The 20,521-nt window shown below is 35.0% G+C and overlaps 1 protein-coding gene across 1 annotated transcript in view; it reads left to right on the forward strand.

Annotated features, from left to right (window-relative positions):
• The window catches only part of MLLT10 (myeloid/lymphoid or mixed-lineage leukemia (trithorax homolog, Drosophila); translocated to, 10), a 318,731-nt gene that overhangs the window by 219,879 nt on the left and 78,331 nt on the right, over nucleotides 1–20,521 (forward strand). Inside the window, exons 11-13 of the mRNA XM_006887056.1 lie at nucleotides 3,088–3,657; nucleotides 10,140–10,184; nucleotides 10,945–10,977. Coding sequence (XP_006887118.1) covers nucleotides 3,088–3,657; nucleotides 10,140–10,184; nucleotides 10,945–10,977 — 648 coding nt within the window. The remainder of the gene's footprint in view (nucleotides 1–3,087; nucleotides 3,658–10,139; nucleotides 10,185–10,944; nucleotides 10,978–20,521) is intronic.

Genomic DNA, 20,521 nt, shown 5'->3' on the forward strand with positions numbered 1-20,521 from the left:
AGGAGGGGAAGACCCTCTATGAGATGGATTGATTCGGTGACTGGGGTAATCGGGATGGGTGTGTCAGAAGCAGTGCGGTTGGCGTAGGATAGAGCAGGGTTTAGAGCTGTTGTGCATAGGGTTGCTATGAGTCGGAAACAACTCGACGGCACATAACAACAACAACAAAGGAATATACTAGTAACATTTTAAATAGAGAACAGATTAACTCAGTTAATTTACAAATATACTAATCTGTGTTGTGTTTTATAATTTGTATGCTTTTTAAGCATAAATATTTTATGATCCATGAAAATAATAATTATTAGAGGAAAATATTAGTAAACAGTATTATAAGTGTGTTTTCTTTTTTGCTTTTGATCCTTTAAAAGTTAATGAAAGGGAAGGGAATTTCTTTTACCATGTTCAAGCTTCTATTAATAATAAAAACTGTACCCCAATCCTAGTGGGTTATAATTTGATTTTAGAGGGATCAGATATCTGCTGGCCTCTTAATTAAAACGGTTTGTATTTTATCAGCAGTTATTTGGAGTTTAAATTCATTTTTAAATTTTAAATGAATTTATTACCAAAAATTACAGCCAAGTTGATTTTTTTATTTTACTGAAATTCACTGTACCTTCCTTCAGTTACATATTTGAAAGTATATAATAAAGCTTTAATTTTTAATGTCTTTTAATTAATATTTTGAATGTGCTGTTAGGGTGATAGAGTCAATTCTTCATCATTAAGACTATTTTCTATTATTAAAATTTCTTTTGCATTTTTTAATTATTAAATTTTATTAGTTTTAATGAACATTTACAGAGATTTTGGGTTTTCATTCATTCATTGTTGCACTATCTTTTGCATTTTTTAACCTTAGAAATTGGTGGTATTTTAGTTACGAACCCAGTTGCTAACCAAAAAGTCAGTGGTTCATATATATTCACTGCTTTCTAAGAGAAAGATGCAGCCATTAGCTTCTACAAAATTTATGTCTTTGGAAATGCTATGAGGTAGTTCTGCTCTTTTCTGTAGTGTTCCTGTTAATCAGAATAGAATCTGTGGCACCCAGAAGCAAGAAAAATACCAATTAATTAGCGAAAGAAATCTTTTCTTTTCTTGCGCTTTGTAATCTTGAAGAATCCTTTACAGGGTCTATTGAGGCATAGTAGAGGTTTTATGTTTTCATATCTTAGGTTTACTGTATAAAATTTTAAATTTTAAAATTTAAAAGTGGAGAAATTTGAGATTTCTGAAGTTATCCTTTTTATAGTAAGCAGTAAATGATTTAAAATGTGTTATGTTGGTGAAATATTTTTAAATTTTTGCTACAAAGTAGTTAGCTTTTAACAGCAGATGTAAAAAGCAAAAAAGTGTACAGAAAAGACAGATGGTGACAGATCAGAAAGAATAACTTCTTTATAGCTGTTAATTAAGTGGCAAATTGTACTTACTCTTAAATGATTGCTATGATGTAAATTTTTAATAGTAAATGCTTGTTAATATTGAAGTTTTTCTGTTTTAATATAGTCAGAAAATACCAAGAGAGGCAGGAGTAATAATTTGTAAATTAATAAAGCAAATGTTTTTTAACTATTAGTATCGTTTTAATGAACATTTTTGGAAAGGGGTTTATTTTTAAAGATAAACCTTTTTTTAAAAAAATCCTTTATTTCTAGGCTTTAGTGTAAAACATATTCTTGCATGTGAGGAGAAAATATCATTTTAATATTAGATGCCCTTATGTGTCGTTGCTTGTGAATGTACTTGGCAATAAAATTTAACACTTGGCTTGAAATTTCCACCTACTCCAATAAAACACAACTTTGAACTTTTATTTCCAAATGTGTTAGTTAAAATAATGATAAAACATAATAGATCTCAACATAATAGATGTGTGGTTAAACGGAGCCTTAACATTATTACTTTATTTGACAAGCATGGAGAAAGTTTGGCAAAATTATATGGTAGATCGAACTATGATTTTGTTCCAGTCGTGTTGCTTTTCGTTGAAAGGCAAATAAGAAACCTGAGATTCTTAAATCTAATACAGGCATTATGGACTTAATGCTTTTTAATAATATAGGAGAAAGATAATTATTAGTTTTAAAAAGATACCTATCTCATGATTGATTTTCCTAAAAGCAGTAGCAGAACAATAGTTGTATAGTTCTTTTCTTTATGCAGTGCTCGATGAAGTAGATTTAGGAGAACCATTATCTATCAAATCCACGTTTCGGTAACATTAACCAGTATATTTTTACATTAAATCTTCTACTCAAAGAAACATTGCTTCATTCTTTTAATATACTGGATATATAAATAATCATGTCTTCAGTTCTGTGAAAAAGAGGTAGTTCCTTGTGCCATTTGTAGTCAAATTATAATCTTGAAAGTTCTCCTTGTAAGACCATCAAACGAAGACTGCAGTTTTTCATTCCTTCCTCACATATATACAGGTTTTTAATGAAGAGCTGAAGAATGATGCTATGATAAAAGGTGCTATAGTACAACCTTATAATTATTGAAGTCAGTATTAAATATTTAATTTGACACAAACTCTAAAACAAATATTTCATAATGATTTTATAGATAAACTTTATGAATAATCCTTTTCAAATCTAGCTTTTTTACATTATGATATGTCCAATATTTTTTAATTATTAAATTTTATTAATTTTAATGACCATTTACAGAGATTTTGGGTTTTCATTTTCATTCATTGTTGCACTATTTTCTCTACCCTCCTCCCCAGTTTGTTCTTCTTCCCCCCCTTGAAAGTTTGTTTTAATTGTCCATTTGCCACAGTGCTTGTCAAAGCCAGTTCTGATTAATCTCCTTTGTCAGTGTGTCATTTGCCATTCCCTATCACTCCTCCCTGAGAGAGACTTCACCATGATTCATAAGGAAAAGGGGATGGCATATTCTCTTAGCTACTTCCTGTTGAAAAGGGACGCTGTGGGTTGATATGCCCAAATTTTTGTAATTACAAATTTTTATAATTTTTGTATTTCTGCCTTCTTTTTTAATGATTGTCATATCTACTATTCTTAGGTGTACTTTTACATGAAATTTTTAATTCTCCTATTTTCTTTCCTCCAGGGAGTTTTTCAGGAACTCCAGGCAGTGTAAAATCATCTTCTGGAAGTTCAGTTCAGTCTCCCCAGGATTTCTTGAGCTTTACAGACTCAGAGCTGCGTAATGACAGTTATAGTCACTCCCAGCAGTCATCTTCAACCAAAGATGTACATAAAGGAGAATCTGGAAGTCAGGAAGGCGGAGTAAATAGTTTCAGTTCCTTAATTGGTCTTCCTTCAACCTCAACTGTAATTTCACAACCTAAAAGCTTTGAAAATTCACCTGGTGATTTGGGTAATTCCAGCCTTCCTACATCAGGATATAAACGGGCTCAAACTTCTGGCATTGAAGAAGAAACTGTAAAAGAGAAGAAAAGAAAAGGAAACAAGCAAAGCAAGCATGGACCTGGTAGGCCCAAAGGAAACAAAAATCAAGAGAATATTTCTCACCTCTCAGTTTCTTCTGCTTCACCAACATCATCTGTAACATCAGCTGCAGGAAGTGTAACAAGTTGTAGTCTCCAGAAATCTCCTACATTGCTCAGGAATGGAAGTTTACAGAGTCTTAGTGTTGGCTCATCTCCAGTTGGTTCAGGTACGAATTTACCCAGAAATTTTCATCTTCACTTTCACCATTCCTACTCTTTGTTCCAAAAAGTAAAAGATTATTTTAAGAGCTTGCTAGCTACTGTGATGGTTTGCATTACTCTATTATAATGAATTATCCTAATGAAGAAAAGTATTCTTAATAGTATTTTTGTATTGGGTAAAAAGGCTTCACGTGAGTTAGATGTTTCTGAACTAACTAAAGGTTATACAGTTCATTGGTTCTAGTTTTTATGAACTATCTAGAATGAATTTCCTGGGTTTTTTGTGCTACCAAGGAGCTGTTTTTAAGTTGTGAGTGTTTTCGTAGTATTTTTTGTTAGTAAGTATTAGATTTTTAACTAATTTTCTCTAAACTTCTCACTTTCTAAACACTTCCTTTTTTTTTGAAGCTAAAGAAGCTTTATTAAGGGGTCTCCCAGGTGGGATTCCTTGGTCTGCTCTAAACACTTTCTATACAAGTACTACTACTATTTGAAATTCTTAAAATGAATTAATTTAGGTAATAATTTATAAAATCATTGTTCCTGCTTGTTGCATAGTATTCCATTGTGTGAATGTACCATAATTTCTCAGCCCATTGGTTTGTGGTCAGACATCGAGGCTGTTTCCTTGTTCATGCGATGGTGAATAATGCTGTTATGAACATTGGTGTACAAGTCTCTGTTTGTGCCTCAGTTTTCATTTTCTCAGGGTATATTCAAAGTAGTGGAATAGTTGGGTCATATGGAATTTCTATGTTCTTCTTTTTGAGGAAGCACCAAACTGCCTTCCAGAATGGTTATACCATTTTACAATCCCACCAACAATGTATGAGAGTTCCTTTCTTGCCACATCTTTTCCAACATTTATTACTTGCTGCCCTGTTAAACTCTGCTACTCTTACTGGTCTGGAGAGCATTATGCCAACTGAAGTATAAAACCATTATTGTGGAATAAGGATTAGGCGGGGGGTCGAGTGGAGAGTGGAAGCAGAGGGAGGGGGAATTTATCATGGAGTTGTACAATTTGATGGGTGAGACAGTGAGGGAAATTGGAAGAATCTGTTCTGGAAAATAATATATTTAATTTTTTTAAATAAAAATAAAATTGTTGTTGTTAATTGCCGTCAAGTTGTAGTGACTCATAGCGACCATATGAAACACCTGAACACTTGTATAACTTTAATCCTTTCTCCAGGTTCATAGGGTTTCCAAAGGCAAGCTATTTCGGAAGTGAATGCTACTCCTGCTTCCACACTTGTTTTAATCAGGGAGCTCCAGCATACATGATCTACCAGGGGTAACCATTATCATATTTGACACATCAGTGTCACAGTGTTTAGCATCACAGCAACCACAAGTTTTACCTCTGTACAGCAAATAGACTAGTCCTATACATGAACATTAGAAATTTTGCCTTATCTTTCCTCCATTTGATTAGAATTCTCTTTGGGAATCTTTGATAAAAAAATGTTAATAAGTTTCGCTAGGCACCATTCAATTTTGGTTTTTTATTACTGCATGTTTTATGTCGTCCACATCTTTCTTTTTCTCTAGGTGAATAGATTGTAGTGCTTTGAGTGGTTGCTTGCAAGCTTTTAAAACTTCAGAAACTAAAAGATGAGTTAAGATGTAGAGCAGACTTATTATTAGCAAAATATTGTTAATAAACATATTGTAAGGGCATTTAACTGATAGGGCCCCATGACATTGTGGTGGTACACACCAGAAAACTAAATCTCATGGGGCGTTTGGTCGTTCATAATTGCCTTCAATTTAGATGCTTTTTGTTGTTGTTAATGCTAGACATCTGTCACACAACTTTTGGTAGTTCACCTTATATGGACGTACCATTTTATTCCAATTACTGCATTTGTGATTCATCAATGTGATTTTTCTTGCACTAATACATTCCTCTTTTTTGTGTGTGTGTATATTTAGTCGTAAAGTGAAATAGACAAATTATTAATAAGATCAGATCATTTCAAGAGGGACTTCTTCAGGGTTCAGAAAAAATAACGGTTATGAAATTTGAACTTGAGCTCTTAAAGTATTAAAAGATCTCTTAAATTTTTAGTTTGATAAAGTGAAATTGAAAAGTCTTTGGAAAAAAACGTTTTAATTAGAAATAGGAAGTGATTCAGTAAACAAATACTAGGAATTACAAAGATAGAAAGATAAAGTGATCTTTTAAAAGAAGAGTTATTTACTATTAAGGTATTATTGACCAAAAAGTTGGTATAATTATGTATCATTTTAATGTCTATACGTACACACATGCGAAAATTATTTAAAACATTAGCTACAAATGAGACAATAATATACTTTGGAATTTGCTTTTTTTTATGTTTATCGGGTTTATTAGCAAAGTTAACAGGTTATAATTCAAGTTGACAGTAGCATACGGTTCCTCAGTCCAGATAGCCTCTCATGTGTGTTGCAGGCCCTTTAACCTTCAGCCTAAAAGCTTAAGTCTTTGTCACAAAGTTCTCTTAGTCTTGCAAGCTTGGATGAAGGCTTCTGGCAGAATTTGCTTTTTTAAAAAAAATTATATTGACTTGTTTACAAAATTCACATACATTGTTTTATATTATTGTTCATTCACATTGTCATTCATGTAATCATTCCCATTCATTATATTTTATAAAATCACTTCTGTATTATGCCCACCATTACCCAGTCTTTTCAGCTCCTCAGGAATTTGCTTTCTTGAAAGAGTTTCTAAATTCTATTTTCATCTTTGATAATTTGTTGACCTTATGTCATTACTCCCTTTTTCTTAAAGTAGAATAGCCATATTCCACTTTTTTTCTAAAAAAACTACCATTTTCTTATAATGTATCATGTCAATCTCTTTAGTTAATCCCTTCCACTTTTTCATCTCACTAGCATTAGGTTTGTAAATGGGCCATATATTTAGTTTGAGAACAAGTAAGCACTGAATTTCTCTATTTTGTGTTGTCTCTTTTTAAAACTTAGTTACTCAGGGTGAGTCTGTGATTAGACTAAACCTTTAAAATATATGGGTACATATGTAAGTGGTGGTTTCCTGAGAGACTCTTTATACATATGGTTTCTAGGGGCTATAGTTCTGTTAAGTAATGTCCAGGGCATTACCAGCTATCCCTTCTCTTAATAATTTTTGTCAGTGGTGGTAGCCATAAGAGATTGCTAGTTGTTTTCAGGATAAGTAAGCCAGATCTTTTAAATTATTCTTTGATCCTGGTTTTATCAATTATTTCCTCCCTTGGAATGCCATGTAAAAATTACTTCCAGTTTCTTAAAAAATTTTTGGTTGTTGTTAGGTACTGTTGAGTCAAGTATGACTCTTAGAGATTCTGTGAATCACAAATCTGAATCCCATCCTATCTCCTCCTCATCTCTGACACACTTGGGATCACTGCTATAATGCTGAGTCAGTCCATTTCATTGGAGGTCTTCATCTCTTTTACTGACCCTCCATCTTTCCAAACATAATGTCCCTTCCCAAGGAATGTCCTCACCTAGGAACACTCCTAAAGTATGAGAGAGAAAGCTTCAGCATCTTTGCCTTCAAGGAGTACTCTGGCTCCTTGACATACTTCTTATTATTGCAGTCCATGGGATAGTCAGTACTCTTTACCAAAACTACAACTCAAAGACATCTGTTCTTCTGTCATCCTTATTCAGTGTGCAGCTCTAAAATGCATAGCAAGTATCGGAAAGACCGTGGCCTGAATCAAACAAACCTAGTGTTTTATTGCCAATGCATGCTTTGCTTGGTCATTTCATTTGACTTAGATAAAAAAGTCAGAATATTCTCTTATTTATTCATAATTGTTGTTATGTGCCATCTAGTCTCCTGCGACTCATAGTGATCCTATGCACAGTAGCTCTGAACCCTGCCCGATACTGAACCAGTCTCACCATTTCTGACACACCAACTGTATTATTCCCATTATTTTGTCAATCCATCTCACCAGGGTCTTCCTCTCTTGTTCTGTCCTTCTATCCTTCCAAGCATAATGTCTGTCTGATCCCTCCTTGCATGCTCAAAATATGTGAGATGGAGCTTTAACATTTTTGGCTCTAAGGAACAACTTCGTTTCACTCTCTCTAGGACAAATCTGTTTGTTTTCTCCAGCACCACAGTGCAAAGGCATTAGTCCTTCTTCTGCCATCCTTAGTCACTGTCCAGCTTTCCAATACATAATAAGTTATTTCAAAGATCATGGCCAGGATCAGGTGCACCTTTAGTCTCCAGGCTGACACTGTTGCTCTTTAGCACTCTGGAGAGGTCCCTGACAACAAATTTTCCCAATGTGATTCATTTTTTTATTTCCTGACTGCTGATATCAAGAGTGTTGATTGTGAAATCAAGCAAGCTGTAATTGTTAATAAGTTCAATCTTCTCCGTCTATCATGATAAGAATCTTTGTATTTTTGATGTTAAACTTCAATCCATATTGAATACTGTAGTCCTTGTCCTTCTGCAGCAAATGCTTCAGGCCCTCCTCGTTTTCATCAGTCAAGGTTGTGTAACCAGAATAATGCAGGTTGTTGATGATGATTCTTCAATTCTCATGCTACATTCACCTTCATAAAGCCCAGTTCTTCCTCCAATTTTGATGCTACATTTCCCTTCATAAAGCCCAGCCTCCTGAGTAATCTGTTCCTCATACAGATTGAAAGAGTGTGGAGACAGGACACATCCCTGATGTACTCCTTTCCTATTTTGAACCATGCATTGTTTCTTTGCTTTGTTCTGACGACTGTTTCCTGGTCCAAGTATAGGTTACACGTGAGAACAATCAGGTGTTTGGAATTCCCATTCTTCTCAATGTTAGCCGCAGTTTGTTTTAATCCACACAGTGAAATGCCTTTGCATAATTAATGAAAAAGAGATAGACATTCTTCTGGTATTCTCTGATCTCAGAGATGAATCTTGACATTGGCTATGATGTCCCTAGTGCCATGGCCTCTTCTAAACCCAGCTTATGTTTCTGGTAGTTCTTTGCTGATGTATTATTCCAGTTGTTTCAGGATAATCTTTGGCAGGATTTTGCTTAGATGTGATAATAGTGATAATTTTTCGATAATTTCCACACTCTGTTGGGTCACCTCTTTTGTAATGGGAATACATATGGATGGATCTTTTCTAATCACTTAGCCTGGTAGCTGCCCTTTAGATTCTTGCACAGGCTGGTGAGCACTATTATCTTCCTAAAAAGTGAACTATAGAAAGTAAGTAAGCTTCTTGTTGTTTTGTTCCATCAAGTGTCTGTACATAGTGACCCTATGTAAAACAGCCCTAAACCCTGCTCTGTCCTTTGCCAATCTCACTGTCTCTGACACACCTACTTCCACTACCCCGATCACTGAATCATTCCATCTCATCAAGGGTCTTCTTCTCCTGCATGGTCCCTCCACCCTCTCAAGCATGACGTCGTCCCTTTCCAAGAACTGTTCCCTCCTTGCAACATGTCCAAAGCATGTCAGACGAAGCTTCAGAATGCTTGCCTCCAAGGAGCAGACTGGTTTAACCCTCTTTAGGATGAACTTGTTCATTCTCTTGTCCATTATATATTCAATACTCGTCTCCAGCACCACAGCTCAAAGGCATCATTTCTCCTTCTATCATCCCTAGTCATTGTCCAGCTCTCTGAAGTATAGCAAGTGATTGCAAAGACCATGGCCTATATCAGGCGCACCTTAGTCTCCAGAGTGACAGCAATGCTCCTCAGTATTTTGGAGAGATCTCTAACAGCAGACTTTTCCCATCGCAATACGTCTTTTAATTTTCTGGCTGCTGATGGCAAAAGTGTTGATTGTGGAGCCAAGAAAGTAAGCTTAATATATGATTTATTGAGTTTTATGCTTTTATTGAAATCATAATGGATGTCTTTTTATAAAGTAAATAAATATAAATAAATGGTAATTTCTGATTGGCCATACTATTTCAATGATTGGGTGTTTGTTTGTTTGTTTGTTTTAACTATTTATATCTATATAAAACACATTAGCTTATCACATTGGTTAGCTGTTTTGTCTCCTTTTTACCCTTGAGTCAAAACCACCTCATAGTTAACCCTCCACTGGATGTGTAGAAGCTATAAATGCATGGGAGGTAATTTGCGTAATAGCTGTCTAAGAACAAATGATTCCACTAATAGAAGAAGGGCAGTTTGGTGCAATAACCTATCTAGAGTTGTGCTGCTAACCCAAAGGACTCTCCTCTCTGGTTCCACCAATGGCTCCAACGAAGAAAGATGAGCAAGTCATCATGTGTGATTATGTACAGCCTCTGAAAACCTACTGGAAGGACCAATATGAGTCAGTTTCTACTCAGTGGCAATAAGTTGAGTTCAGTTATCCCAGTTAGTGACTTAAAATTTCTGATCTTGACATTCTCATTTGATCATTGATTTGATGTTTTCTTGTGTGTTTCCTTTTGTACCTTTGAGATGCTGGCAACAACTTTGCTGATTTCCTTTATCCTCCTTCCCAACAGAAATTTCGATGCAGTATCGACATGAAGGAGCTTGTCCAACAACTAGTAAGTTGTCAAACAGGGTTGGTAACCCAATCTTTTTAACTCTTAATCTAGTACTTACTTATTTTTTAAAATATAGAATATCCCCTCAGCATCTCTCAAAGATAAAGTTATAGTGGGCACATGGTACTTTCATTATGAGGATGTGACTTCTGTTTGTTTTTTTTATGAAATAATTTAATTTTTCAGTTTTTGAATGTTTTTGTATGTTTTTCTAATAAAAGTATTTGTATATTAATGTTAAGTAGCTTTTTAAAAAATTTAATGAAAGTTTATAGAGAACTTGGATAAATAGCTTTTTTGTTTAAGACTTTTTTTTGAGACTTTATTATATAGCAGCCTAGAAAATAATGTTTGATTGAGTTAGATTATATAATGAAATTATTCTTGGTAATTAGTGTTGTTGAGAGTGAACTGGTGAACTTGCCTATGCAGAATTGCATCTTATACGAACTCAGTTTTAGCCAAACATTACGTAATTATATTACTTAAAAGACTTTTAACTATCTTTAAATGGGTATATTTATTATTTAAGATAATGTCTAGTATTTTGATCTAAATTTAGGCAGCATTGTATATGAAATACATTTAGAAATTTATAGTTTGTAAAATTAAATAAAACTTCTAAGTTTTATGATTTTTTATTGCTGGTAAATAATAAACTTATTGAGATTCAATTATACGGATTCAGCTTTGCCTGTGTATTTTTCCTGTGTGTTTGAGAATGATCTTAACCTGAAGTCCTTTTTTCCTTACTTAAAAGCTTTCTCAGAGTTGCTGAATGCAATACACAATGGTAAGTTATATATATTAGAATCTTCTCTAGTGGTTCACTTTAGCTCAAAAATCCCAATTGAATGCCCGCATGTTTTATTGATTGGATAAAATGCAGCACTGCAGTGAATCAATTAAACAAGTATTTGAAATTTTGTATAGATAACCTACAGGATAATTATGGATAAATCATTCCTCAGTTTAATTTTTATTTTCTCATTGTAATAATAATAATAATAATAATAATGGTGTTCTAAGTTTTTATTATTTTTGGCAGTAGTATTTCTGCTTCTTTTGAGCTCTTCCTTCAAATGCAGTTAATTGGTACCTACATCAGTAAGGTGTTATTTCTACTATAACTTAAAATACGGATTCATTTTTAACCTTTTGGTTTATTAATGTAGAAAATATTATAAATTATTTACTGTGAATTAATAGTAATGAACTTCTAGAATTGGGTCAGTTTTAGACCTGATTTTAGTAGTGGATTTGTCGCTTCTGTACTCTTAAGTTCAGAAATTAGCATATAAAGCACATCGTGTCATTCTTCTTTGACATATTTAAAATGTAGGTAATTTTTGGCATCATTCTTGATGGTTCCTCTTGGATCTTTATTTATTGGCATTCAAGTCTGATATGATCATTGATTATTAAATTTTAAGCTGTGAACTTTAAGCTATCTTTTGTTAAAAATTGTTAAATTTTCAGTATGTTTATATATTTATTGTGATTTCAGTGAAAAATTGCAAAGTGTATTGATTTTTAAGCAATCATTCAAACCCGTTTTGTTGTATAACATTTATTTTAATACCTACAATATGGATTACTGACTAGTTTTATTCTGCCTTTCCTTTCACCTTTTTTTAGTAAATGTTTATTATCTATTTATTAATTTTTACTTCCCTTTCCCTTTTTATCCTTTCTGGGTAACCTTACTATAATAATTCTATTTGTGCATAATCCTTTCTCTAGCTTTTGATAATAGGAATCTTGCACAATATTTATTTATTTTTTAACTGTATGTCTTTAGTTAACATAATACCCTTAGATTTATCCATGTTATATGGGTAATGTGTTCCTCAGTGTTGCATATTGTAATCCATTGTGTGAAAGTATCATAATGTCTTTACTCATCTTTGACTGGACTCATCTTTTACTGGACCTTTGATTTGTTTCCCTTTCTTTGCTGTTGTTACTGAAGTTACAGTAAATATGGGTGCTCACCTGTCTCTTTGGTCCCAGATCTTAGTTCTTTAGGATATATACCTAGTGGTGGGTTTGATGAATCAAATGCTATTTTCATTTTGAACTTTTAAAAGAAGCATCAAATTGCTTTCCATAGTGAGTACACCAGCCATATATGAAAATAGAGATCTCTCCACAACCTCACAAACATTTGCTGTTGGCTATCTTGTTGGACTTTTTGATTGTTACTGGCAGGATATGATTATCTCGCTTTTATTTGTTTCTCTCTAATAGCTAACAATCTTTCATTTCTTTGGGGTTTTTTTTTTTTTTTTACTTATTGTCTTTATGTCTAGTTCCTATTTTGTAACTGAGTTTTGTTTTTCTTTTGAGGTTTTAGAGTTTTCTATAAATTTTAGAGATGAACTCTTTACCAAATAAATCATTATAAAATTTGTCTCCCTTGTTTGTAGAACCTCTTTTGGCTCTTTGAGAAAATTTTTGATGAACACAGAGATTTAATTTTTAGAAGATCCCAGTAATGTAATTTATTCATTGATGATTGTACATTTTTTTTTGTCATACGTGTGTGTGTGTTTAAAAGATTTATACTAAAAAAAAATTTATACCATAATGAGCTCTGATGGGTTTTTGGTAAGAAGTTGTGCTCCCAACCTTGTGCCATGCAATTCTTATCTACCAGTTGCTACCTTCCAATTTAAAGACTTTGAAAACCTATAGGAGGACTAGCTATGAGTTGATTCCAACTTGATGGCACACAACACCTGTTAAGGCCATATATTAAGACTCCAATACATTTTTATAAATGATCATTACATCAGTGAATATATATTTTAAATTCTTTTTAACTGTGGTTTTCCCATGTAATCAGTATGACAGAGGCTTAATGAAGACTCCAGATATTGAACATTGTTGTAATTGTTAGTGCTATCAAGTGGAGCACAAATGATAGCAACCCTGTGAACAACAGATGTTATCTCTGCCCTGCCCTGTACTGTTGTTACCATCCTTGACACATTTGAGTCCATAACCACTGCACTGCATCAGTCCATTTTGTTCCTGATCTTCAGACCTTTACTTCCACCTTTGCAAGTGTGATAACCCTTCTTAAGAATTAGTCTCACCTAATAACCTGTCTAAAATGTGAAGCTTTGTCATCTTTACCTCCAGGGAACACACCTGAGCACTTTGCTCAAGGTCTTATCTGGTGGTTCTTTTGGCAGTCCACAGGATTTCTCCAATACCACAACTCAAATATATAGATTTCTTTTGTCATCCTTCTTTATTGTTGAGCTCTTGTTTGCATAGCACGTGATTGGAAAGCCTGTGACTTGTATCAGGTGCACCTTCATTTTTAGAGTTATTTGGAGAGGCCCCTAAACAGACTTTGTGAATGCCTTAAAACTCTTTATTTCCTGACAGTTGGTACCAAGAGTGTTGACTGTGCATCCAGGCAAGATTAGATTTTTTTTTTACAGTTCAAGGTTTTCTCTATCATAATGTTGTCTGTTGTTGATTATTTTTCTTTTCCTGATGCTGAAATTTAATCTGTGTTGAAGACTATTCTCCTTGATCCTCTGTAACACGCACTACATTTCCTCCTCACTTTTGGCAAGCAAGACTGTGTCATGTACTTAAAAGCTGATTGCTGATAAGACTCCTCCAATCCTGATGCCACACTTTTCTCTATAAAGTCCACATTATCTAATGATTTGCTCAACATACACATTGAAAAGGTACAGAGAGAGGACTCAACCCTGAAATACACCTTTCCCAATTATAAACCATGCAGTGTTCCCTTGTTCTGACTGGACAACAGTTTTCTAGGTATGCATTTTGTGTAAGTGTAATTAGTTGTTCTGGAATTCCCATTCTTTTCAGTGTTAACCATAATTTGTTATCATTTACACAGTCAAATCCTTTTCCTAGTCAATGAGAACACAAATTTTCATTCTTCTGATACTCTATGTTTTCAGCCAAGATACATCTGACATCAGAAATAGTATCCCTTATGAACTTCTGACAATTCTCTGTCTGTCTGGGAATAGCGCATTTGTCATGTTTATGAAACTATAAAAGCTCCAGGTTTTATCCTCTTTCTCAGTTTGCAGTTAGGGACCTCTATAACTATTGAGGAGTAATGATGGGAATTTGAGGACTAAGGTGCATCTGATTCAGGCCATCGTCTTTCTAATTACTTGTTATGCATCTCAGAGCTGAACAGTGAATAAACATGACAGGAAAAGAATTGCCGCCTTTGAGCTGTGGTGTTGGAGAAGAGCACTAAATATGACATAGATGGCCAAGACAGCAAACATGTCTTGAAGAGGGTGTAGCCGGAATATTTTTTTTAGAGGCAAGAATGATGAGACTTTGCCTTACATATTTTGGCATCCTGCTGGAAAGGGCTATTCCTTGGAGAAGGACATGATGCTGGGAAAGGGTGGAGGGTTGCGAAGGAGAGGCAGAGATCCTTAGCCAGGTGGATTGACACAGTGATTGCTGCAGTGGCCTTTTGTGTTTCGTTAAGTGTGAGGATGGTACAGGATAGGACAAGGTTCATATTCTTTGTTCATGGGATGACTATGAGTTGTTCTTGATGGCACCTAACAAGAATAACAACAGTTTGCATAGTTAAATATAGATTTGCTCTTTGACTTACAATATTAATATGTGGAGACAGAGAAGTTTCTAAAAATATACAGGTGATATATGATAAAAGAAAGCTAGCATCATGAGAAACAATTGTGAATAAACTGCCACCTAAATCCTTTGATTATCGCAGTTAACTCACATACTGGCTGTAAAAACAGGAAAAAATCCCCTCTTATTGACATCTCGTTGAAACTAGCAGGTTTTCAGATGCTGGAAATAGCACAGGAAGAAGCTGCTTATCTTTCTTATGAAGAGAAGCTGATGAATTCAAACTATCTGCCTTTAGATTGGCAGCAAACTCCTTATGCACCAGCCACCAGCACCCTTAGATTTCTTAATCCTATCAATGGAGACTAGAACACTTGAGTAATTGAAACCATAAAACAGATAGGTTTTTGTTCCTTATTTGTTGTTATGTGACAGTGACTCAGAACTGGTTCATAGCTGATTCTACAATGGGTTTTCATTTGCTGTAAATCACACAGGAAGGCCACTGTCTATTGATACTTCTACTTTTATTACATATAGAATAATGTCATAATAATGTTGGTTAACCAAACTCTGTTCTTATCTTGTAATAACACTTTCTCATTTTGTCTTTTTTATTCAACTATGTGTTGGTATTGCTATTTTCTTTGCTTTCTGCTTAGAAATTAAGAGTAATTAGCATGATTTCTGTGGACATAAATAAACACGGGCAATCTAATACTACGTATTTCAAGACAAGTATAGGATTGACACCCAGTGAATGACCCAGTGGTAATATTTATTCAGCAAGTGTTAATATAGGAATATTTGGAAACTTCATATATTTGTGTTTCTCTCCCTCCTTCTCTTTAAATATGATTTGAGAGAAAATTTACTAAGGAAATTATTTTTTCATTGAAATACACATATTTTGTTTTATGACATTACAATATGAAAAATATAACCATGTTTTTCCTTTCTTAGTTCTGTTTATTTTTTTGTCCTTTTTGTATGTTCTTTTTAAAGTTTTTAGCATTCTGTCTTCAGAATATTATATGTTGTATAGTTTAAAAAAAGTGAATTGAGATATAATAGCACATAACAACAATCTTAATATTGCCTATTGGTCCGGTGGTAAAAATGTTTGTTTTCTTGATACTGCAATGCAGTTCATATTGAAAGCTGCAGTGTTTGATCTTCTGTAGCAAGTGTTTTTAGTCCTCCTCACTTTTCAGCAAGCAAAATTGCATCATCTGCATAAGGAAGATTATTGATGAGTCTTTTTCCAATGCTGATGCCACTTCTTCATAGAGTCCAGCTTCTTGAATTATTTGCTCAGCACACAGATTGATAGGAAGCTGTTCTCTAAGCTGGTACCTGTGATTTAAGCTTTTGAAGCCTCCTAAGCTGTGAGACTTATCTATCAGTTGGTTGTACTGGAGGAATGATCTCCTTATTGCTAATTGCTTTGCAACTTGTGTGTCTATTCTTGCTTGTTTATCATTGTTCTACGTAGTATAGCATTTATTTGTCATTCTGCTGTACTTAAGGCAACTTGTATGTGCTGTGATGGTGAAAGCTATTCTGCCAGTGGGACACATGTCAGAGCATCATCCTAGGGGAGAGGTTTCAGTGGAGCTCCCAGGTTGACAGACTAAGAATAGGAAGCAGGATTGGCCATCTACTCCTCAAATAGCAGGCCTCTAAAAACCCTCTTAAGTAACACAGATATTTTGCATGTATTTATTTATATTTACTCCCCTTTCATTTCCTTCTTAATACTTAACCCTCCATGATAGGTTCTGATTGTAAACCTTTCCTTAGCTTTTTATAATAGTCATCCTAAATCTTTAATGAAATGAATTGCCATAGTGAGCTTAAGCATGACCAAGATCATGAGAATGATTTGGGATAAGACTAGGTTCAGATATGTGGATTGCTATAAATCGTAGTCAACTTAAAGTCACCTAAAACCAACAGTCATTGAGTTTATTCTTTGCTAATTTTGCATTTTGAGTTGTATTTGTTAGTGAATTTGTGCCAGGCTCCTAAGTTTGCCTTGATTTTTTTTTCCCTTTGATGGCCTTTATAGTTTTCAGTTTTATGCATAAGTCCTTACTCCATCATGAATTAGTGTTTATGTATGGTGTGATTGATGTATGAGTCTTGTTTCAATTTCTGCAAATAAATAATTCCATTTTGCCAGAACTTATGTTAAAGAGACTTTCTTTGCCCCATGTAATGGATTGCATCTCTTTATCAAAGATGAGTTGTCCAAAGATAGATATATTAATTTCCGAGTTCTTAGTTCTTTCCTATTGGCTTGTGTACCTATCCCTGTTCTGGTACCAAGTCTTTTGATTACTATGGTTGTGAAGTAGGTTTTGATGTTATTTTGCTTATCTGAGGTTGCTTTCCTTACCACATGAAATTGTGATTACTTTTCCATTCTTTGAATCGTGATGACTGGGTTACTTTAGATAGTATTGCCACTTTCAATATTAAGTCTTATAATTCATGACCATAGTGTGTTTTCCCATTTATGTTGGTTCTTGTAGTAGGGTATAGGTCTTTTATATTGTTGGATCTACTCAAACATTTCATCTTTTAGAATAGTTTTGTAAATGGTAATGTTTCCCTTATTTTCTTTTTAGAGTTCTCTTTCTTGGAATCTCTTGAATGAAGAGGTCTGGCCCAAAGACCTTCCTTTAGTATTTCTTTTAGGATTGGTCTAGTTTTCACAAAATCTCTTAGTTTCTGTTTCTCTTGCCAGCGGTCTGATTTCACTGACATATTTGAAGAACAGCTTTATTGAATATAGAATTCTTGGTGGGCTTAAAAAAATTTTTTTTTTAAATGTATGCCATTCCATTGCCTAGTTGCCTATTTTCTGCTGAGTAGAGTACCTGAAGCTTGATCTTACTGATTATCCTTTGTAGGTAACTTTATTTTTCTGATCTGCTTTCAATATTTTTTTTATGTTCTAATTTTTGACAATTAGATTGTGATATTTAACTACTGTTTTCTTTTAGGAGCTATTCTGTTTGAGGTTTGAATGCATATGCTTCTTGAATGTAGATTTTTTTCCTTCATGCAGCTACGAGACCTTGTAGTTTTATGTTTGTATTATTTTGTTTTCATATATCTGACTGAGCTGTGTGTGTTGTGCTACTTGCTTGTTTAGTGATTCTTAATGTTTGACCTCCTGTTTTCAGGTAGTGTGTTAGATGATGAGAGTGTATGTGCAGTTTGTGTGGTTGACGGCAGACAGTACTGATATTGTTTGTACTCTTTCATCAGTCAGTTGAAGTAGGAACCAATCTTTAACCTTATGGGAGAAGCTACAGGTGGTGTATATGTGTCTGGATACTCTGGCTGTCTTTTGTCAAGGAAAGAAAGGAAAAGGGAAAGGAAAAATAGAAAACATCCCCAAAACAAAGCAAGTTTTGACAGTTAACAAAATTAGAAAAATCAAACCTGAATGTGGTACAATGTGGAGGGTAATCAGAGGACAAAGGCAAACAGAGGAAAAATAGAATGTGGAAGATAGGAAAATTCTTATTAAATACAAAAAAGCCACAAAATGTAAACCAATATAAAATAAAAAGTTTAAAAATCTAAAAATGCAAAATATAAGGCAGAGTAGCAAACAGAAATTTAAAAAGTTACTGATAATAAGCAAGACAGGAAAAAGGAATGATCATAGAGTTGGTGAATTGGCTGCTTAGTGATGTCCTATCACTGTTCTTGATTAATGTAAGAAAGTTGTCTTCCTGGAGCAATGTCTGCTAGTTGAGCAGAATATTGGCTTTAGGGTGTCAGTGCAGAGAGGCCCCAGACCATGTTAGCACCTCTACTGTCTTCAGAGCCTTGAAGAGAGGTGCATCTAGCCAGAGACCAAGTTGCAGCTAGCTTCCTAGATGTAGTCCATCTGCCTGAGGATGGTTTCTTTGCCAGTCCAGGGGATCATTTTCGGTAGGGCACCCAATTAGAGATAACGAGCATGAAGGAACAGTCACTGCTAGCCTCAAATGTCCAAATGCACGTTCTGCAAAGGACTCTGGCCATGGCATATGCCATGTAGTCATTCCCAGGGAGAGACAAGACCCCAATCACAGATATCCCTTAATTCATGGAGGGACTGTAGTCAAGCCAGGCACAGTTCACCAATTCACAGTAAAAACTCTTGATTGTAGAGCCAACATTAAACTGATTATAGTGCTAGTGACAGACAGATAAAAAAAATAACATAGGCATGGCCTAAGAGTTGACATGGGCTGATAGAATGGTACCAATCACCTCATGGATGATAGTGGTGGCTGCATGTCACTTTACTGATCCCCCAGAGGGCACAGGAACAAGAGGTCAGGTGTGGAGTAGACCTTTTCTATCATTAGCTAGCTGCTAATAATAGATAACATCATAGTTCGGTTCTTATGCCAAGTATACTATTTAAAATTAATACCTTATAATGTAAGCTATTAAAAAATGGCTATATTGCACTGTTTACAGTTCTGTATTTCATCTCTCTCTTCTGTGTTTCTGTTCTGTTTCTTCTTTCAGTCAGTGCTTAGAGTACTTCTTTACCTTTGCATTTTAGACTCTGAGCTCCCAAATTAGCATTTTGTGTCTGTTACACTTGTTTTCGGGTATCTTTGGTGAAGAGGTGTTGAACTACTGCCAGTCTAATCTGCCATTTTACCCAGAAGTTATATTTTTTACCAATCCTTTTGCTCTCATTTTCAAAGAGTAGATCATTGGACTGCTAATCAAAAGGTCAGAGATTGACCAACTATTCAGTGAACAAAAGGTGGGTAATTTCCTCTGAAAAATATTTACATACAGTCTTGGGAATCCAGTTGAGGGTCATTATGAATAGAAATTGGATGGTAGTGGCTTTGATTTAGGTATTCGTGTATTGAGAAATTTTGGCTTTAGCATCTTTTTTGGTTAACTTTCTTCCTTTAGATTGTTGTTGTTATGTGCCGTTGAGTCATTTGTGACTCATAGTGACCCCATGTACACAGCCCTAAACCCTGCACTCTCCTGGGCCAATCGCATGGCCTCTGACACACCCATCCCAATTACCCCAGTCACTGAATCAATCCACCTCATAGAGGGTCTTCCCCTCCTGTGCTATCTCTCCACCCTACAAGCAAGATGTCCCTCTCCAAGGACCTGTCTCACCTTACAACATGTCCAAAGTATGTCAGACGAAGCCCCAGAATCCTTGACTCCAAGGAGTAGCCTGGCTTAACCCTCTCCAGGATGAGTTTGTTTTCTTGGCAGTCCAGTCAATACTTTTCTCCAGCACCACAGCTCAAAGGCATCAATTCTCCTTCTATCTTCCCTAGTCATTGTCCAACTCTCTGATGCATAACAAGTGATTGCAAAAACCATGGCCTGTATCAGGCGCACCTTCGTCTCCAGAGAGACACCATTGCTCTTGAGTACTTAAGAGAGGCCCCTAACAGCAGACTTTCCCATCGCAGTACATTTTTTGATTTACTGGTTGCTGGTGCCAAGAGTGTTGACTGTGGAGCCAAGCAAACTGAAGCTGTGTACAATCTCAATCTCTTCGCCATCCATCCTGATGCTACCAGTTGGCCCATTGCTGAGAATCTTTGTCTTCTTGACATTGAGCCTCAGTCCATACTGAAGGCTGCAGTCCTTGACCCTCTGCAGAAAGTGCATGAGGTCCTCCTTTAGATTCCTAGTGCCAATTTCAGGCAACAATC

The sequence above is a fragment of the Elephantulus edwardii genome, unplaced genomic scaffold (genome assembly GCF_000299155.1).
Source record: "Elephantulus edwardii isolate Elephantulus edwardi_28Jun2011 unplaced genomic scaffold, EleEdw1.0 scaffold00054, whole genome shotgun sequence".
In the NCBI taxonomy this organism is placed as follows: Eukaryota; Metazoa; Chordata; class Mammalia; order Macroscelidea; family Macroscelididae; genus Elephantulus; species Elephantulus edwardii.